At 40.7% G+C, this 22,409-nt stretch overlaps 1 protein-coding gene across 2 annotated transcripts in view; it reads left to right on the top strand.

Moving 5' to 3' along the window:
- The window catches only part of LOC145498346 (uncharacterized), a 44,901-nt gene extending 29,659 nt beyond the window's left edge, over positions 1-15,242 (top strand). For both annotated transcript variants that reach the window (XM_081478267.1, XM_081478268.1), the window contains 4 exons: positions 1,839-2,050; positions 2,511-2,551; positions 5,005-5,101; positions 14,050-15,242. In XM_081478267.1, the coding sequence (XP_081334393.1) occupies positions 1,839-2,050; positions 2,511-2,551; positions 5,005-5,101; positions 14,050-14,251 (552 nt within the window). In that variant the 3' untranslated portion in view covers positions 14,252-15,242. The remainder of the gene's footprint in view (positions 1-1,838; positions 2,051-2,510; positions 2,552-5,004; positions 5,102-14,049) is intronic.
- The last annotated feature ends 7,167 nt before the right edge of the window (positions 15,243-22,409 follow it).

Below are 22,409 nucleotides of genomic sequence, written 5' to 3'. Positions count from 1 at the left end.
ATTAAAGATTAAAGATTAAAGTGAGGTAGAGTATCGCTGACTAACTTTGAGTTGCTTCGAAATTTTCACGAAACACTTGTTACCTTTTTTTTAATTATTTCATGACATATGTTTTTCACAACCGAGTAGATTTTAAAGCCAAGGAGAAATCTCAGAAACAAAGGCGTCATCTTCAATACTAATTGGCTAGTTTTGTCGGATAGGCGATCGCAACATCGCTTTTCTTTTGTATTTAAATGCATGTATGGGCTGATTGACCGGAAATTTAATTTTACACACTGAGAGAAATCCACTCTTTTACACCAGACACAAAGACAACATTAAAATGCCCGGCAAATCTCGGTGCCAGTGGGGCCAAAGACTGACTTATCGAGCGATACACGAGTGGAACACTATCCCAGAGACTACAAGAGATGTAAATAGCCTAGAGTTTTTTTCAGAAGCTTGGGTACACATTTTATCAAATTTTATTATTTTATTGACTCTACCTTGGGATTTTATTGTGTACGTTTGTATACTTTTTAAACTTTCAACTTGACAATTTGTATATCTACGATTTTTACTCAGGACCAGCCTGAAAACCACCGTGGGTGAGGTTGCCTCCTAGCTAAAGATATTTTATTATCATTATCATAATCATAAAAATTACAATTTCCTCGATTGTGATCGGCTTAAAAAACTCCTATTCTCCACTAATTCACTTGCCAAGTTGTTATCGGACAGTTTAATCTTTAATCTTTAATACAAATTCCAAATTACATTACATTGGACAAGTCCATCCAATGAATTTGAGGAGAGCTTAAAACAGAATACAAGATTCCTTAATATAAGCCGCCTTAGTGTATCATTGTATGATTGTATACCTAGTTAAAAATTATTCTAAACTCATATTAAAAAATAAGATAATCACGATAAAAAATTAGCACTGAACTTATCGCAAAAATAAGCAAACAATTTCTTGCGGAAGACTGTAGTTTGTTATTGGACAGTTTGTTATCGGACAGTTCAATGAGCCAATCACATTCAAAGTTGTAGTTTAAGTCAACCAATCACATTCAAAGTTGTGGTTACGTGCGTGCGTGCGTGCGCGCGCTTGCTTTTGCGTGTTTGGCGCGGTGGCCTTAGAATATTTACATCTCCTTTGTAGTTATTTTAATGCAAATTTTCCCTTTCTTTCATAACTTGGCTATTCTTCTTTTCTCGGTAATTGTAATTTTTATGATTAATTGGTAAGAAGACTTCGTGTCGTCCAATTCGGTCTGTAATCATACTCGTGATAAACAAATCGGACTCCTGCTGCGCGGTCGTCCGATTTTGTTATCACTCTTATGATAACAGACCGAATTGGACTGCACTCAGTCCTATTATCATTACTTATCATTATCATTATCATTATCGTTATCGTTATCGTTACCGTTACCGTAACCGTTTTCGTTACCGTTACCGTTATCGTTGTAGTTACCGTTATCGTTACCGTTGTCGTTACCGTTACCGTTTACCGTTATCGTTGTAGTTACCGATACCGTTATCGTTATCGTTATCGCCATCGCCATCGCTATCGTTATCGTTACCGTTACCGTTACCGTTATCGTTATCGCTACCACTATCGCTATCGTCATCGTCATCCTTATCGGTATCGTTACCGTCATCGTTATCGTTATCGTTATCTTTATCTTTATCGTTATTGTTATTAGTATTATTGCTTGACAGCTTACTAATGGAGTAATGGGTTTGACTGAGACTAAATGTTCAGTAGCTTGCGTCAAAACTTCTTTCTTCAAGCCCATGTTTTTCAGCCTCTCAATTCAACTTATCACAAAGAACTGTTTTATCCACAGAATTACCTGGCTGAAAAAGGTCTTGTCCACAGAGACCTGGCAGCGCGTAACGTTCTCGTCGGACACGGTAAACTGCTCAAGATAGCAGACTTCGGGTTGATGAGACAAGCATATCATGAGGTGTATGAAGTCAAAACTCAAAGGAGACTGCCTCTTAAATGGATGGCGCCAGAGTCGATTTATGAAGAGATCTTCACTTCTAAAAGTGATGTGTAAGTAGATGTAGCGAATGTAAGAAGAGGATCAGTATAGGGTTTTAGATAGGCTCCTACGTACGCAGCCGTTATCTGGTTTGTCACGTAACCCTCCTCCCCCTATCAACGTTACTGGGAGAGGAGCGTCTACCCTGCTGGCAGAGCTTCTTCTTCTTCTTTCCTGACTTATCTAGGAAAGATCGAAGCGGCTCTGCTAACAGGGTAAGGAGCGTCGCGTGACGACCTAATTTAAACAACGGCTACGTAAGTAGAGTGGGTTTTAGAATGAAGTGATATGATACTGTCAATACAAGTTGTTGTTGTTGTTGTTGTTTTCTATTATTGTAAACGTAGATGTGGTTTTCTGCCATTATTGAAAGAAAACAAACTCATACTGGTCGCCTAGTCAGAATAGGTTTAACAAGTATTTTAACTTTATTCCGCCCGAACTGCTGTTGCCGTATTTTTGTTTTCTCAGGTGGTCCTTTGGAGTAGTCATGTGGGAAATTGCAACTCTTGGTAAGTGTAAAATCATTTTCATGTTCTACCAATGGATTTTGGGCACCGTAGCTTTTATTTTTTAGGTGCCTCGATTTTTAATTTATTGGCTTTAAGTTTAAGAAAACATTAATTCTAGAGTTTTATTTAGGAAAGCCTTAGGCGATTATTACTTGTAATTTCTATTCTATTTTAGCAGTTTTTAACTTAATTAGTGTATTTTTGCCTTAATATGTATCTTATTTTATATTTCTTAATAATTCTTATCTATTAGTTTTTCATTCTTAGTCAGCAGGATCCCTTTGATAACAGTACTTTGTACTGAAGGGTTATTCTGGATAAATATTCGATTATTATTATTATTATCATCATCATCTTCATCATCTTCATCATCATCATTATTATTATTATTATTATTTGAACAGAATTTCTTTCAGATCTTGGGGAATCGTAAATCCATTCTCATAATTATACTCAAGAGAGCGAGAGTTACACTTGTAATTATGTCTTACTTTCTGCCTGAATTATGAACACAGCAGATACAAGACTTACAACCATAACGAATGATAAACATTTAGAAGTTTAAGCATTTAAACTGTGGTTAATGAGCTTTGTAGTCTACATCATAGCTGTCATCTAAGGTCGTCACCAGTTCTGTTATCTTCCCCCTATTAGCCATTGTGCAATAACCTTAGGTCAATGTCCAATGCAACCCAATAGTTTTACCATATGGGAAATCATACGACAAAGCTCCCAGTGATTTTCCACCATGCTCTCATGTGATTTCAGCGTGCTATACCCCTCCCAACTCCCTCAATCCCCAGTTAGTAAAATCCCATTGTTTTCTGACCCTGTCCCGGTTGTGAGCTAGTATTCAAGCTAGGCCGTTCTCCGCTTTCCCCTCCCTCCCTCCCTGTATTGGTAGCTTTGTCCTTTCCCATCTTTTTCCTCCACGTGGTTGTAATTACCTTTCGTGAGAAGGTGGCTTTCGCCTGCTGAGCCTTCTCGGTTCTTCACTGCCACGTTCTATTTGTTATATTGTGTGTAAACCATAGCTGCTTAGTCAATAAAGGTTTTTGGTGGCAGGGTAGTGCAACTTAGGCTGCACTTTGCCCCACAGTAAGTGCTATGGCCACCCTTGGAAATAGGTCCGGATCTCTCCAGGATGGTGTCATCGTACCATCTGACCTATTCTCCTCCCAGAAGGGCACCCCTCTTCTGGTCCCCTTAGTAACATAGGTTCCCCTAGAGACGCCGCTACTCTAGGGGAGATAGGCTCTGTCTTCCCTGCCACCCATGTTTTGCCACCATAATCAGTATTTTGTTTCTGTTTCCCGTATCTACCCAGCAAAAGGGGAGGGGGGGTTGCAATGTTGTTACCCATATAAATATCCTCGCTGGTACTGTCAGATCTGCCCCTCCCCCTGTGTAGGTGTGGCTTTAATAATTTATACTAAATTGCACGCCAGCAAGGTCGCATTAAGTAAAAAAAATAAATGATCATCGCGGTTAAGAACACAACTAAGGCAGTTGTTAAAACATCGCCTGGAAAAAACAATCAGAATTGAACGGGATTAATTCGAAGCTAATAAATGATAAAGCAAAAATAGATAAAAGAGGCTCTGCTCGCAGGGTGAGCTGTACTTGACCTCACTTAGTCAAAAAGGAGTTATTTTGGTTCTGATAAAATTGTGAATTTCTTCATTTGTTACGAACGTTGACTTTCTTTCTGTTCTTTCGGTGTAAGTTGGCAACTTAAGTAGTTCCGGATTGAACTTTTGCCATAGGAAAAATTCGCCGGCAGAATGTTTGCTTTAATCGCTTAAAAATTCGCTGGCAGAGCGTTCACTTTAATTTCTTATTTGGAAGAAAATAATACTTCGCAGCAACCTGAAATTGTTTCTGTCATTAACTCGCATCGATTTGCGAGTCCGTACGCGTTTCTAGTAGCGCCGTACGACTTTTCCGGCACTATTACTTCGACACGCGTACGCGCACGGCCCTCATACGGGACCGCTTTTACGGTTTCCAAGGGAACGGTGCGTGGGATTGAACGGATCATGTGATAAATAAGGCATATTTAAATGATTGCTCAAAAACCCATGTTTTATCATAGTATAAAAGATAGAAAAAACATGTTTTACTGTTTTTCGCCACATTACCTCTAGTCAACATTTTTGTTAGAGTTTCTTTGAAGAAATTTGTGATCGAGTTCTTTACGAAGCAGCAGAAAGTTTTAAAGACGAGGTTAACTTAACAAATAAAGAAGAACGAAGCCTAAGCCGCTATTACACTGTGATAAAACACTCCAGACATTTTGAGAACACTCGAGAAAGGTAAAAAACGCTCGCCTCTGGCTCGTGTTTTCTACATTTCCCGCGTTTTCTACATTTCCCGCTTAGGCTTAGGCTTAGGCTTAGGCTAAATAAAATGTTTGTAGGGATTCTAAAAAACTTTTGTTTTTACCATTCAAGGTGGCTCACCCTACCCATTTATAAATAACACAGACATCATCAGGCTGCTGAAGAGTGGTTACAGGATGGAAAAACCTGACCTGTGTTCGAATGAATGGTAAAAATTGCGTCTTAAGATCCATCCTAGCCTGGCAAAAGTTATTGTCTTGTTCTTTTGCAGCAATCTTCACACGTCACTTAAATATTGGTACATCTCTGTTAACAAAAAAAAAAAGGAAAGAAAAGAAAAACAAATAAGTAGGAGGCTTACTGTTCAGGGACACGCAATGGATCTGTTTCTTGAAATATCTGTTCTCCGACCGAGTTCTTGCTGGCTGGCAAACCTATAAGGCCGAGAAAAGAACAAATTCACCAGAATCCAAAGAAACCAAAATGTTTAAAAAATGTCTATGTTACCACCAAATATTTTATGGTTTTTAATTTCCTTTCTAGCCTTTAAAGTTTCTTTGTATTAATCATAGGACGTCCTTTTTTGTGCTTATTTTTGCGGATGTATTTGCCCACGTACGGTTAACGAAACAAAGAAATCTATTATGCTTTGTATTAGGTAATATTTCTTCTAACGTGTTCAAAAACCAGTCCTAGTCAACGTGTCATCGTGTTAAGATCAAACTCTTAGGCTCAACTCAACGCATGTGAAATCCCTCATGCGGACGCAGAAGTAAGTTTTTTCATTATTGAATGTCTTTTATTGTCTTTGCATTACCAAACGTTTGTTTCCCAAGTTTGTAGTAGTTTTCTAGCTAGCCTAATTGTAGTTTCTACTTCGTTATTTGTTTCTTAGTTTTCGAAACCGTTTCACCGTTTTCACCGTTTCTCAATCGTTTCTCAACAACGCTTCTTCACGACGCTTCTATACATCGCTTCGATATTTGATTCGTTACGCTTCGCATCATCTGTGTACATCGCTTCGCTTCAATAAATGCTGTTTACAATAAACTGTTTCACCATTATTCTGGGGAATGTTTGAAACGCGTTTAGAATATCTGTGACAACGAGAGGATACGTGATTCACAAACCGTCCTGTGAGTAACGTTAAGTTCTGCGCTCACATTCGTTTCGAAAATTCTTGGCTAAAGTCCTCTAACGTCTCAGTACGCGCCAGTTAACGTAAACGTCAAGGTATTATTAAAACGCTTGGTTCGTCTGAATTTTAAGGAAAATGGCCGATTCGAATTAACGTGATATGGAAGCAAACGAACGCACGTGGTCGGACAATGGGGCCTTGGAAAACGTCACGAACGCACATGGCGATGACAAAACGGAAGATGATGAATTCGTAAATGCTAATCTAGACATCGATAAAACGAAAGAAATACCGCTCAACGAAGATCTTGATAACGACTCAGAACTAGGAGCCTCGAGCGTAAGGTCTCGAAAACTTACCGAGAAGGGCCAAGAAGAAAACCGACGGCGTCTTAGAAACGACCAAATCACCGCATTAAGGGCGTTTCCCGCAAACGGACAGAAATGACGGAATTGATGTGTGACGAAAACAATCTGCACCTGGTAAACAATGAACTTACCGATCTTGACAGATTATGTCAACAATTTCAAGATGCTTATGATAGACATCTTCACGAATTAACTTTACCAGAAGACAAAGAAAGAGCGGCTCTCCATTTCAATTCAAAAAAAAGTGAAATTTGCGAATACCGGAAAGAAGTGGTGGATTGGATTAGAATCTGCGAAGAACGCCTAAGTGATCAATTAGACCACCTTTCAGATAAACGCTCGGGCTTGTAGCAAACGCATGTGTCACGCAAGTCACACAAGTGACGCTCGTCGATACGCTCGTCTTCTTCGGCCCGGGCACAAGAAAGAGCAAAGGTTGCGGAGTTATTGGCCGAGAAATCCATGCTGAAAAAGAAGCTAGAACTGGAAGTAGCCGAAAAACAACTCGAGCTTGAACTTAGGATTGCAAAAGCGCAAGCAAGAGAAAGGGCTTTTACCGAAATCGAAGAAGAGGAGAGAATTAAAAAAACTTTGAACGACGACAAAAGTGAATTTCTTAACCTTCCGGAACCGAAATCCTCTTCTAATGCAAAACGCGCACTGCCTTCGTTGGCAGCCACAACCATGGGTGGCAGACCTCGTGTCAAAACAGAAAGTGAAACGCGCCATGTAGCCTCATCATTGAATCCAGCATCTGAATTTTACCTTGCCTTCCCTGGCGAAATCAAAACCGAAACGAAAAGAGAAGATAGTGACAAAGCGCCCAGCCAGACAGATGAGGAAGAAATTCTTAAAGAAGTATTTAAATTCCAAGACGAACAAATTCAGCAAATTATCACTTCGCAACGACAATTAGCCACTGCTATATCTCTTCCCCAACCAGAAATTCCAAAATTCAATGGGGATCCAATGGAGTTCAAGACTTTCGTCATGGCGTTCGATGCGCGTATACACTCAAAGGTAGTTAGTAGCGCGGACAGGCTTTATTATCTTGATCAACATCTTGTTGGACAACCAAAGGAGACGATAGGCGGTTGCCTCTACATTGAGCCAGAAGAAGGATACGAAGAAGCGCGAAAACTTCTCGAAAAGGAGTACGGAGACCCATACAAAGTCTCTACTGCCTACATGCAGAAACTCAGCAACTGGCCATTCATTAAGCATGACGATACTCCAGCCCTAAAGCGTTTCTCCCTCTTTCTTATCAAATGCAAGAACGCAATGAAAAGCCTCGCACATTTGACATGCAGACCGTCGTGCAGAAATTGCCAACAAACTTGCAAACGAAGTGGCGCGAAACCGCAGTAAAGGGCAGACGAAAGGACGGAAAAGTCGCAAGCTTCGTAGACTTGATCGAATTTGTGGAGCACGCGACTGAATCTGCAAACGACCCGATTTACAGCAAAGACACGCTTAACAGTGCAAGAACAAAGCCCAAATCGTACAACCCCCCGGACGACAGTAAAAAGTTGCCGCCTCCTAAACCCAAAAGTTCCAGCTTTGTCACCAACATGGATATAGATGCCAACTCCTCCCCTCCAAACGGGGCCGGGCCTCCCCGCCTAAATATCACTGCTGACCGATGCCCTCTCTGTGACAAACCACACGATCTCGAAGACTGCGAAATCTTCAAGAGAAAATCGGTAACGGGGAGACGAAGGACTCTTATGGAAAAATCCTTGTGTTTTGGCTGCTACGGAAGATATCACGTTTCCAAGAACTGCAAGAAGAAGAGAGTGTGTAGGAAATGCAAGAAACCACACCCCACCCTACTGCACGTGGATGGCTTTTCATTCGTGAAAGAAAGCAGCGCCGACGAAAAGCTAAACGGGAAGACTGCTAAAGTCAACAACGCCTGCACGGATATTCCGCACAACGACAATAACGAAGACATTATTTTGCAAGCTATTCTTCCCGTGATAGTTAAGCAGAAGGAGACCAATAAGGCAGTGAAGACCTATGCCTTTTATGACAATGGAAGTGTAGGTTGTTTCCTTACCGAAAGCCTGAAAAACCACTTGGAAGCAGCAGGCACAAAGAAAACCCTGCAGTTAGGAACCATGCATGGTCACAGCCTCGTTGAAAGTGTCGTCGTCAAGGACCTGGTCGTTACTGATCTGGACGGCAGAAATCCTGTCGATTTACCGCGAGCTTACACGAGAGACGAGATTCCTGTCGGTCATGACCAGATTCCAACCCCTGAAATTGTCAGTCGCTTGGATCATCTTAAAGAAATTGCCAGTGAAATCCCAGCCTACGATCGCGATTTGGACATTGGCCTGCTAATAGGAAGTAATTGCCCAGCTGCACTCGTTCCGCATAGCGTGGTACCAAACAAGGGCGATGGTCCTTTTGCTTTAAGGCTGAATCACGGCTGGACGGTCAGCGGTCCTCGGCAAGTAACAACGGAACCATTAACGAATAAAGTAACCGTAAACAGGATCGCTGTGAGAGAAGTGGAGAGCATAAAAGAAATCGTCAGCCCTAGATCACTACTCAAGATGTTCGAGCTCGACTTCAGTGAGAAAGCCTCAAGCAAGAACTGGGCCATTCCCAGGAAGATAGAAGATTTCTTACGAAAGTGTCCAACGGTATCGGGCTTACAGCGGGTCATTATGAAATCCCTCTCCCTTTCCGGCAGTCTGAAGTGGATCTACCGAACAATCGAGAACAAGCCGTTAAGCGAGCGCTCTGGCAAAGAAAGAAAATGATCCAGAATAACCAGTACCGGAACGATTATGTAGCTTTTATCAACGAAATAATCAACAAAGGTTACGCAGAGAAGGTCCCTCAAGAAACTCTGAAGACAGATCCCGGTAAGGCGTGGTACATACCTCATCATGGCGTGTACCATCCTAAAAAACCCGAGAAGATCAGAGTGGTTTTCGACTGCAGCGCCAAGTTCGCTGGAACCTCCCTGAACGACCAACTACTCCAAGGGCCTGATCTTACCAATTCTCTGGTCGGCGTCCTAACTCGTTTCAGACAAGAGCCAGTGGCCTTCATGGGCGATGTCGAAGCCATTTTCTACCCAGTCGTTGTTCCCGTAGAGCAACGCGACTTCTTACGTTTCCTGTAGTGGCCAAACGGTGACCTGAATGCTCAACTTGTGGAGTATCGAATGACTGTTCACCCCTTTGGAGCTGTGTCTTCGCCAAGTTGCTCCAACTACGCCCTACGAAAGACAGCAGACGATAACGAAGAAGAATACGGAAGTGCTGTTGCAAGTACGATGCGCCGCAACTTCTACGTAGACGACTGCCTCCGTTCGGTCAGCTCAGAAACCAAAGCCAAGGAACAAATCGAAGGTTTGCGTCAACCATGCGCTAAAGGTGGATTTCGTCTTACTAAGTTCATCTGCAACCGACGAAATGTCCTCGAGTCCATTCCCGAGGAAGAACGTTCCAAAGATGTTAAAAGGTTGGATCTAAACTACGATGCGCTACCCATTGAACGTGCTCTTGGTGTACAGTGGTGTGTCGAATCCGACACCTTCAGATTTCGCATCACCATAAAGGATAAACCGCTTACAAGAGGAATACTTTCAATTGTATCTTCCATCTACGACCCTTTAGGATTCGCAGCACCCTTCACCCTGGCTGCTAAGAAGTTACTTCAAGACCTTTGTAAAGAAGAGAAGCTAGGTTGGGATGATGAACTTCCTGACTCTTACCTTAACCGATGGGGAAAATGGCGAAATGAGCTGCCCTTGCTCGAACGCATACTTGTCCCTCGCTGTGTGAAGCCAATAGACTTTGCAGAAGTGAGGTCCAGACAGCTCCACATATTTTCCGACGCAAGCTCCGTGGGCTATGGCTCAGCCGGAAACCGTTTTTTGCTATGATGATTATTTTTCGAGATATGGTAAGTTAAAAATTTTTTGTTGTCCCCCCGGAATTTGGTTAACCATACTGTCCTTCTTAAGTCAGTCTCTCTGGTTTATTTTTTTCCGTTTTATTCTAGGAAGGCTAATAATCTAGAAAAATAGAAAGCTTGATGTTGTCAAAAATCGTATGGTTTTAGAAATTTGATTTTCGGCTTTGTTAGGATGGTATTAACAGTAAAAAAACGGGTGACGTCACAGGTTATGACGTAACGAAACTAATTTTAACGCAATAACACTAGAGGGATAATTTTTTATTCCGAATTTCTTCTTTAGTTTTGCTTTAGTCATCTGGCACATCACATGTGCAACATAGCTGCATTTGCTGGAACAAAATTACGGCTCCAATTTGGGGATTTTTCTCAAGGGGGGACCCCATATTTTACAGAGCTATTTTTCATATTTAAAAATGCCATATTTCATTTAATTTTTGTGATATGGACAAAACTTTTTCAGGTTTCAACTCCTCTTGATGTGCTCTTTCGAACACATTGTAAAAAATATGCATATTAAAAACTTCAAAAGTGGCAAAAAACATGACGTCATCACTGTGACGTCACAACTTTGACATTTACTGACATTTTTCACGTAAATATAATTGGCAATAGGTCTCCTGCTCATCTGCCAAGTTTGGTGTAGAAAGAGTTAATACTCTTTAAGTAATGCGAAATAATGTGAAATACCCAAGAACTGACGAAACATTTGGGGGGTGGTTTGCCCCCTACGTGAACGTGTTCAAAAACCAGTCCTAGTCAACGTGTCATCGTGTTAAGATCAAACTCTTAGGCTCAACTCAACGCATGTGAAATCCCTCATGCGGACACAGAAGTAAGTTTTTTCATTATTGAATGTCTTTTATTGTCTTTGCATTACCAAACGTTTGTTTCCCAAGTTTGTAGTAGTTTTCTAGCTAGCCTAATTGTAGTTTCTACTTCGTTATTTGTTTCTTAGTTTTCGAAACCGTTTCACCGTTTTCACCGTTTCTCAATCGTTTCTCAACAACGCTTCTTTACGACGCTTCTATACATCGCTTCGATATTTGATTCGTTACGCTTCGCATCATCTGTGTACATCGCTTCGCTTCAATAAATGCTGTTTACAATAAACTGTCCCACCAACATTATTCTGAGGAATGTTTGAAACCCGTTTAGAATATCTGTGACAACGAGAGGATACGTGATTCACAAACCGTCCTGTGAGGAACGTTAAGTTCTGCGCTCACAGTCTATTTATTGGTTTTCGTTGCCATGATGGTCCCAGGTCAATTCTGACAAATTTGCTCGTTGCGTGCCCCTGATTGCCCACTAACCAACGCTTCTGTAGTTCTACGATGCGTCGATCAGAACTGGAATAAATTCGTTTCGACAGTTACTCCTATTAGGGATGGACCATTAGAAAAATGATGGGGGGGGGGGGGAATTTTCAGCTTTCCCGATTGTTTTTTTCGCTCGCTGCTTGTGCAGGAATTTTTTTTCAGGTGAAACCCTCTGCACGAATTTTTTTTTTTTCAGACAAATAGTGCTTTTTTGAAACAGTGAAATCTTAATTCGTTATCTATGATTTTGTGCTTTATAAATTATTCTACACTCACAACAGATCAAAGGATACAGCCACTTTTCAATGCAAAATCTTTTCGAAAATGTACACACAGTGAGAGAGGCGGAAGCCACTTGGAGTGGACGGCTTCCCTGTGCATTTTTTCAGTCCCTGCCCTCTGGAATTCCACTCCCACAGCCCATCATAATAATGCCATACTCCATTCACCAAAATAGCCCCTCTGTAGTGCCCTCCACTCCAAAATGTCAATCCAAAAAGAAGGTACCTGTTTAGTAAAAGTGAAATATTCAAATGATTCTCAAAAGTTATTTAATTTTTTATTTAAAACTTAGGCTTCATTTTACTGAAAAAAAAGGAAAATAAATGTAAGACTCACCTTTCGTGTGAGAGTTCCACATAGTCTGGTAGCTGGCTGCATTCTGTCAAAATGCCCCGACGGGCGAAGATGTCCACTGACATTAAAAGGAATGATGGGATACATTTTGCACCTCCCTGAAATGTCTTTCTGGTGTTTGTGCGCATCCCAGCACAGTAGGATTGAATGGTTTGCCTTTGATGAATAAAAAAGGACATATGCATAAAGTACATTATCCAAAACATGCCAGAAATTGGCATAACGTAATTAAAAATTAAATATACATGTAACTGATTAATAAAACTAAGTCATTTAATGTTCTGTTGAAGGTGGACTGGGGGCATAGCCGCCTTTATATATGTTGAACGTTTACTTTGGTCAATTAATACAAGTTGTGCTTTTGAGCCAAGAAAACACTTCCCTACTATTGTTGGTTATGACAGGTTCATGTACATTAAATTAAGAGAGATCCAATCCAGTGAAAAGATCCTGACACAAAACTACTTCATACTATACAAGGCATTTACACAGCACTCTGTTTCAAGCACAACCCTTGATACTCACAGAAGCTGGCCACTAACTGGGTATTGCACAAAGCAGGTACCAAGGAAGTGACTGGCACCGGGCGGGACTGTGTGCATACGTTGTCCACACTGAGTTGGCTGAGAGTCTGTTTCAATTCACTGTGTCAGAGAATCTTGTAGGAACCCTGGTGGTGGAATTTCTGGATCACTAAAATATATATGTTAAGAAGACAGTTCTGAAGTGGCGTGACGCGCGAATAGCGCGCACGCACACGCGCACGGAAACATTTTAAATTTAGGTTATGCGTACGTTTATTACGCGTACAAATTTAAGTTTCGTGGACGTTTATCAGCAGAGATTTGGACAGTTTCCAGTGAACAGTTGTTATGCCTTAGAGAGATTTGTGCCGTTTAGAGTTTACAGTTTTACCGATTTTGAAGTGTTTTGGTCGAGTACCATTCCGTTTACCGCTCACAATCAGTGTATGTTGTAGGTATACTAGCTGCAATTTAAAACAAAAACAAGATTCTAATTGTCTCCTTTCAATAAGAAGAAAGTGATTTTCGTTTATTCATATTGTGCCTGGTAATATTGTTGATTTCTGAAGGACATTTCTGGCTATTGTAGTATGAATTAATTTATGTCACCTTATGTTTGTCATTTCATCCAGTGTGAGGAAAACGCTTCAGTACACTGTTAGACGTCTTTATTTATTAATAATAATATTTTGAATAAGAATTATTTTTAATAGACACTGGCAAATTTTATATATTAAATAAAAGTCACAATTAGACCTTCCTTCTACATGAATTTTTTTTCTTTACCTTCTTCCTTGCACGAATTTTTTTTGTTGGCATTTTCCCTTGCATGATTTTTTTTTTGTTTTTCCCCCACCCCCACCCCCCTTCTCCCCCCCCCCCCCATAACTTTTCTAATGGTCCGTCCCTTAGGACTTCATCTGTGTGTATAAAGTGTTTCTGGAAACACTTAAAACGCATCAGTGAGGGTTCCAGACCTGAAACGTCTGAATGCAGATCTCGACACTCCATGTACAAATTCGTTTGCCATAAAACTTAGTATATGAGCGCTACGGATAGCCTTACATCTTTGCGTCGTTCTTTTAATCCATTAAACAGGCGCAGCGCCGGGAGAGGCCCCTTGGAGTTGTGATGCGGTGATGTGAACTTAAAAAATAAACAAATAAAAATAAATTTAAAAAAAAATTAAACAGGCTCATCACTTTTAAAACTTCTCTCTTCTCTCCTTTCAGTTACTCTGTGATGAACGATTGTTGGAAACAAGACCCGGATGAGAGGCCGAGTTTTCAACAACTTCTTGACACAATGGAAAACGTAATCCTTCAGGAAGTGAATTACTTTGATTTTTCCAAATTGGATGAATCTAAGGATTACTATGCGGTTCAAGAATCGAGGTCAGAAGGCACAGGCTGCTCCGAGAACACTTTTCTTTAGAGAATTCTGGGCACTGCTTTCGGGGACACGATCGTTACGGATTACCAAGCTTGCTCTGAAGAACTGCCAAGAAAACCATGATTATCGTAATGATCACCTAACACAGCCTGGCAGCTCTTACACGACGATTCGAATTTGCTTGCTTGTACAGCGCAGAGCAATAGCATCTCGCCCTAATTACATTCAACATATTCCAGTGCTTCGTCTCGATCACGGCGCGATAGACTGCGAACAGTCTCTCTTTTGCTCGGGAATCCGAGGGCGCGTACTTGCGGCTTCGCATTTCACGCTCGCACGTTCACGACCACTCACTTGTGTTGAGTTCTTCTTTGCGTTCTCTGGCAAAAGGGAGATCGGGACTGCTCGCAGTCGACATGTGATAAGTGATCCCTTCATTCAAAGCTTATTCCCCGAACGTACAAAACAAAACAGAGGCAAGCAAAAATATTTTTCCGGCTATAAGATTTCTTAGCTAACAAGACTCTGGGCCTTATAAAGAAGCCTGCTTCTCAACTAAGAAATAACCCTTACGCCGGTTTCCTCTTTTGCGCGGTTCAAAACATATTGTATATAGATATATATAATTTGAACAACACCCCGCGATAGCTATCCGTTTAGCATTTGTATTCTACTCATTAATTCAACATTAACGCCTTAAAGAAAAAAGATAATGCATTTGAATCGTGTATAGATGGGCTACGTTGCATTTATTAAAAGTTAAACAAAACTATAAGTCTCTTTGCTTGTCTTAAGATGAAGTCACAGTTGAGATGTAGCCTTCATCGAGTCACGATCTCCAGGGTGAACTGTGATTGGTGCATTTCCATTGTCCTGGCGAGAACCTTTTTCCTTGACTGTCCGTTGTTGCACCATTTTCCTTTCGTTGCTCTTTTGACCAAAGTGGTTAACAATTCCACTGTCGACTTTGTTGATGTTATCAGCTAAAGTTAAGTCTCTTCTAAGACCTTAATCGATCATAGCATTTTGCCTCGTGCCACTGCAGTGCCACGTATGATGCTTCCGTGTTTCTACACTTTCAACCATAAAGAAAAGGTGGCTACAAACGTGTAGTTACCTTTTTCTATGCTATATACTCCGTATAACCAAACCGGCAATAGATATATTAACTACTTAACAACCGAGAGTGAGGTCGTTACGGGAAAATCTCAAACTGAGGCCTTGCCGTATTGACCGAGCGATAGCGAGGTCAATACGGTAGGCCGAGGTTTGAGATTTTCCCGTAACGACCGAACGGTCGAGGTTATTAAGTTGTTTATTATATGACTCATGAATTAAGGAAAAGAAAAAAATTATTCGAGAGGAAGTCGTCAATTTACATCCGGCGATGCGCGCGTTTACCGATTCATTCATCATCTCAAACCCAGTGCAAAACTACACAGTGAGCTAAACCACTGTATTACGTATTCCGTTAAAAACACACGTTTCTTTACGGGAAAAGCGATTGTCACAGCCTCAAAAAGGTATTTTAGTATCGTTGTGCCACAAGTTGATTGGGGAGTTTTTCCGACTTTTGTGGCGAAACGTCAACGCATATAGAAAAGACAGAAAGTGCTTCAAAATAGTTCAAACCAACTAATGCTTCAGAATGAATTGCTCAGAATAACTCGATCTTCACATTCGCTTTCGACAACATATCTCCGCCTTCTTCATTCTGGGATTTATGGATGAACTTTTCAAGCCTTGTGAACGTCTAAAACTTCCTGCAGTTATCAGAAACACTGCTACCGACAGAAACCGCCCGATGGTTTACATCTGATGATCCTCAAGGGAAGCTGATTTACACTTGCTTGTGTTAATGCGAGGGAATCTATTCGATGAGAATTGTGACGGAGTTCAATATTTCCGTAATTGTTGTGACTAAGATGATAACTTATACGTTTCTTCGTGGTGTTCTGCTCAGGATGCATGACAGATCTGCCGATGGTGTCTTTCACTCAGCGATTTTAGCTTTACTTATGACTCGGCAAACTTTGATTGTTTTTCACTAGTGCCCACCAAGGTTACCGGCTGGTAAGTCAAAAACAACTTCTATATTAGTTTTATTAAGGAAAAATCTCTAAACTTTTTAGCTACTTACTTTCTCTCACTGTTTTTAATCGGTTTTCATTGTTTCAATGCGCTTGAATTTCCAGAGCTGGGCTCTTCCTAATTAGCATAATCCGTAATCGGCCCGTGGGCATTACGGCTGCATAATGACCGCTCAGATCTCGCTCTTAGCCAATCAGAGCGCGCGTTATACCGGCCACAAGCCAAAGCCATATAATAAAATTTAGTAATGGCAACTAACTTGTGTTTTCCAATATGAAACAATGCAACACTAATAATTATTACGCAATGTTAGGTGGTGCAATGGAACACAAAGCCCTTATATGTTCACGTAACATTTTATCGCAGAAAGAACTTAATAATGATTAAATCCAATCAATTAAAAACGAGCAAACCGGACGTGGGAGAGCTAATTTCGTATTGTCGTTGTTCAATGTTTTGTTTGCTTGTTTTTTGATGACAGTGACCAATACTTAGTTGTATTCATCCAAATATCCAGTCCAAGATGATGAATTAAGAAGACACGATTCCCTTTTGTAGTGGGAATTGGGCATTGCTGGCGCCACGTTTCGCTTGGCCAGGAAGATAGCAAGAGAACATCTAAGCGGTGAACAAACATGTACTAAACGATTCTGGAGTTGTATCAAAATTACGTCATAGTGCAAATCGCTTATGATTGGCACTCGGATACAGCAATGGGGCTACGAATCTCTGGTGGGCGACGAAGGCAAGGGTTGTACTTTTTTGCATGTTGTAAGTACCGACCAGGAAAAGGCTTATCGGTGGAAAAGCATTGCAAGATCGGTGGTACTGTGTAAGACATTTTGAGCTCTAGACGGCAATCAAAATCAACTTTCTTGCAACGTAATTTTCTATAGATCCTGTACGGTACCTCGACAAGTAAACAACATGGTACGACGAAACACCAGATGCAGAAAACATCGCGGTAAAGAATCTCATAAGGCGAGGAAAAGTTTGTCATGTAAAAGCCACAATGGAGCCAAAAAATGTCACTTCGATATTCCAGTGGTGACACTCCGTCTAGTTTATCCGTGATATCTATCGTGAGGTAGAATTTTTTTTCGCCTTTTCAGCTTTTCGCCAACGAGATCTGTGATTCTCGACAGCTCTTGCGCGATACTGGAATCGGACGGGTCGATATGACTATGACAAAGTTTGTATCAAGCCCGTCGATCATGGCCTCGTCCTCTTGTCTTCTCGTGGCGCACAAGACAATTGGTCGAGGGAACATTTCTTGCAATGTTTCAAAGTCGTGTTGCGTTTTTACGCTAAGAGTGTGTTCCTGAACATTGAGCATTGGAGAAACGGGGAAGATCGGTTGGAACATCTGGTTACAAGACAACACGGTGACCTCATTTGGATTGCACCTGATCCATCCTGGTTTCACTTCGAGATCGAAGACAAAACAACCTCCTTTGAACGGAGTGAGCTGTCCGTTGTCCATTAGGTTAGGAAAAGAGGACATTGGGAAGTACGTTACTGGAGGTGATACTGCCATCATGCCGCGAGAAATGCAACTGATCGATGATAATCCGCTTGAGTGCAGGAAAGCTCAATGTAAAGGTGATCCTTTATACAATCATAACCGAAGACAACAACAGCAACAACAACAAAAAAAGCGAAAGCATGGAGTAACCAAATGACGATGATTGTTTCTTGTTAACAAAGAAAAAAGTGTTAATTGGCCGTAAAGTTAATTAAATATATTTATGAATTCTTTATGCGTTGTTTTGGTCATGGCTTCTGAGTTGCGATAACTTTGATTTTAATTACAATTTCTGGGCTCTAGAGACCCATAAATTGTGATGACCTTTCATTTCTAAATTCTCTTTCAACGCAAAGGATTATTTTTATCGCCTCCTTCTCATTGAAAATTTACATACACTTACTAGTGCGACCGAAATGACTCGAATAATCAAGTATTCAAACTATAGAGAGAAGGCGAACTTTCTAAACTGTACATTAAACATCAATATATGACAAGAAAATACCATCTGATAAATCACAGCCTTAATATTACTCAGTCCCATGGACTTTACACTCCAGGCCGACATTTGCTGTTGTTATAATATATTCAAGAATATACTATCCACTTGGATTTCACGCTGACCTTTCATACCAAGAGATTTAGTCTTTTAGCTTGAGGAGGTTCTAATGTTTTGTTCACATATCAATGAACTTGTGCGTGATAATTCAATCAAAGGTACCGAAGAGCACTTCGATACTCTCATTCTTTTTATATGGTACCAGGTGGTCTAAAGTATAAAACCTCGGACGAACACACAAACTCGCACTCCCGCAATAGTACAAGGGGGTGGGGTGGGTGTGGATGGAAACCCTTCCCCTTGGTCCTCGTTGTAATAATACATATGTAAGCAATTTTCCGATTAGTTTAATAGATAGACCTCTCCTTTCTCTACAAGATCACATATTTTGGTGTTTATCATTACGTCATATGACTTCATCGATGAGGTTAATAAGGCTGCATCTGCCATCTTGGATCCTAGTATCTTCACAGAAAGTCAGAAAAAAAAAATTAATTGAGGGGGAAAGAAGGCGAAATTTGGCTTGACCTGCATGTAAAATATATATTGCGCAATCTTAACAAACCTCTTTTTAACAGACACCCTCTATCCCCGGGGGAGGGGGGTTTACTCCCAGAAAAATCGGATTGGGGTGTGCGACCCGCTTCCCAAAACCCTTACCCTATTTAAGACCAAAATCTGTGATTATAATTTCTCTACCCTATTTATGACCCGACCAAAACTTTTATGCCCTTTTTGAGGCCTGACCCTATAATCAATACCCGAGCTGACCTGACTTGACCTTTAAGTCAATACCTGGTTACCTAATTCAGTCCGACGGTTAAACGCAATGTAAAGGGCTTTTGTTGCTGGTCTTATCGATAATGACTAACATAGTCATGAAGTTTCCGTATTGAAAATAGCTAGTGTGGGATAGGGTAGGAGTTCTGGCGCTTAGTCTGTAATAAGGTTGCAAAATCAAGCTGATCATGGTCTAGTACAGGGTAAGGGTTTCAATGTTCCAGTGCCGCACCCTTAACCAAAGATTTAAAAAGTACTGACTCGCGAGTTAGATCCCTCGCGACTTTGGTAGGAACAGGGTAGAGCCTTTACATGCATATCATTTATTTTAAGAGGTACGAGGATTGCGGGTTGTTCGCATCGAGGCAAGTGTGGCACTGGTGAATTCATTTTACGAGGCACGTGGATTGAGGGTTGCTCACATCGAGGCACGTGGCATTGGTGAATTCACGTGCTTGACCAGTTTATGGAGAGATAGCTGTGTATGTCAAAAGGCTAGGTCCAGTTCCCGCCTGGCTGGTCGTTCCTTGGAAAGGTGATTGGCACGTTTGGGGCTTGAGTGTAAAATATTATTAACACCATTTAAAAAAATATCGTTATTGCCAGTTGCGCCACTGAATGAAAGGTTTTTAGTTTATATTCTGTAGGCATGAAAATTCAAACATTATAAGTCTTCGAGTTAACAGAATCAATCCCTTTTAAAAAATTTGTGGCTAGATAGTGCTACACAGGGCCAACAACTTATCACCAGTACAATTAAAAATCTTGTCTCTCTGCTCTCGAATCATGATTAAAATATAAAATAATTTCCTGTAATCAGAGCGCAATAAATTTTTTTTTTAAACAACCCTTAAAAAAAAAAAAGTGGATTATTCCGTTGGGCTTTACCGACCTTAATCAGCCACAGTTGAGATGCAAATTTTAAGAGAGGTATCATGTTCGTTAGCCTCTCAAGGGGTTAAAATAGTGTCATACATGCCAGCAAATTCTAAGCTTATTTGAATTTGAGACAATGGCTTTGGATTGGCTAACATGGATGGCATTATTTTAACCCCCTCGAGACCCTAATGAACATGATATCTGATCCGTCTTAACATTCACATTTTTACTGTGGCTGTCGCAGTTTGGCTGAGCCGAACGAAATATTCCACTTTTAAAAAAAAAAAATATTGCGCTCTGAGTACAGGAAATTATTTTACATTTCTATCGCCAGAAGGTACAGTTCGAATCAGGTATATGTAATCCCTTTCAGAAACCGGCTTTTTTTATAGCTGGTGGGTTAGGTCCGTGGATTGTGAAAAGGGGCGGTGGTTTAGAACCCTACAATTCCGCAATGAAAACGCCCAAAAAATGGCAAACATCACAAACTCATGTCAAAAATCGATGTAATACAGCAGTTGAAAAAAATGCCCTATCTATGACCCGAATTACCTCGTCCCTGTGTAACTGCATAGTTTGACAATCGGTTCAGGTAAATGGACACAATGACAACAAATAAGCATTCAAAAGGACAACAGGCACAACAATTAACACGTTTTATTCTTTTTCTTTCTTCTCTCTTCCAGAATGGTTGCTAACTTTGCTTTCAGTCACTTCATTTTTAAAAGCAATTTACTTCTTTTTAGCATCGATGTTTCCCTGAGGGTTGAAGCACACAAGCGTTTCTAGCTCAGCCGAACAACAGTCGCGTTCAATGTAGAGTTTTTCGTTGGTGTCATATCTTCCGGGCATTGGTTGATCAACTGAAAAGAAGTGTAAAACAAGAACAGTATCTGGACAAAATTCTAATTTGAATCTTACTAGCAAATGTATTTCTTCATCGTGAACACAAGCTCTCCTTGCGATGCGATAGGGAAGCGAAGCCATGAGGAAAACTGGAAGCATGGCACACCAAAAGAGACACACGTTCATTTGCAAAAAGTGATTGGGCCTGCAGTGATTGGTAATGTGAAATTCATTGTTCAACCAGTGAACGAGTCTTTTAAACTTGCCCAGCGTCAGTCTGTCTAACAGGTCTGAAAAGTTGACTTTGAAGCAAAACTTTTGGCCAGAGTTTAGTCGCTCTTCCACGCGATTTACAATATTGTCAATCTGTTTCGCAATTTGATGGTCGCTTGGATCCAGCAAAAGAACAAAGTCAGTGTCAAAACCGTTGATAATTGCTTCGCATTCTTGTCGTCTTGTCGTACAGAATACTATCGGCTTGGCCAGCAGCTTCTTCAATTCTTCCAGATCGTCGTTGCACTTGATTTTAAAGACCTGTTTGTCCGGGTTCCAAATTGAATTCAACTCGTACACGGGCTGGAACATTTGGTTGCAAGAAAGAACGGTCACCACGTTGGGGTTGTAAACAATCCAGCCCGGTCGAATTTCAAAATCGAGCAGGAAACACTGCTGCAGTTCTGGTTTGGTGTTCAAAATATATGGAAACGACGTTATTGGAAACATTAGAACTTCTGGTACTAGAGCATTTTCCATATTTCAAGAATGAGCGATGTGTACGAATTTAGAAAGTGCTGCTTAAGGACGCCAGTGGAGCCAGTGTCAAGAGCTGCTATCTCTGACTGACAGAATAGCACAGTGGAATGAATAGGCTTTTATAACAATGTAGATGCCTAATGGATTTTATTGAATAGCGCTGTTGACGCTATTTACAGACAAAGAACAGTGAAATAAAGGATTGATTAATTGAGAACAAACCCGTCTGGTCTAATTGATTTTGATCAGTTTGGTTGATTTTCAATGCGCACAAATCAATCGTTTTTTTTTTTTTTAATTTACGCAAAACATGGCAGTCACAGACAAAACATTTTCTCTGGAAGCCTTGAATTTTTTGTGGTGATCAGTATGAAAAAGAAATCTACTTCTTTAAGTTTTTGCAACAAGAAAACTCAACGGAAAACAAGTGCGTGTCGTAAGGAAATTGTAAATAATTTAGCACGTGCCGAATTTGTTCAGTCGAAAGAGGCCAGCCCCCTTTGACTTAGTGTAGTCAGTATAAAAGCCAGACATAACAGTAAAAGAAATAAAAACGGACCGCCTTGGATTAAACACAATTCCACTCGATAATAGCAGAGAACACTTTGGAAAAGAGCTCCAAAGCGGTGCCTCAAAGACGCTTATACCACAATGAAGCTAACAGATTTGGGAGAGTGCTTCGTTTTGACGTGGTCATCGTTTTTAGACATACAGAGCACGAAGCCATGTTTCAATCAAAACTTAAAGAGGATGCCGTCTCCAAATAC

This window comes from Orbicella franksi, chromosome 9 (assembly GCF_964199315.1).
Source record: "Orbicella franksi chromosome 9, jaOrbFran1.1, whole genome shotgun sequence".
NCBI lineage: Eukaryota > Metazoa > Cnidaria > Anthozoa > Scleractinia > Merulinidae > Orbicella > Orbicella franksi.
This window is presented reverse-complemented; position numbering and strand designations above follow the sequence as displayed.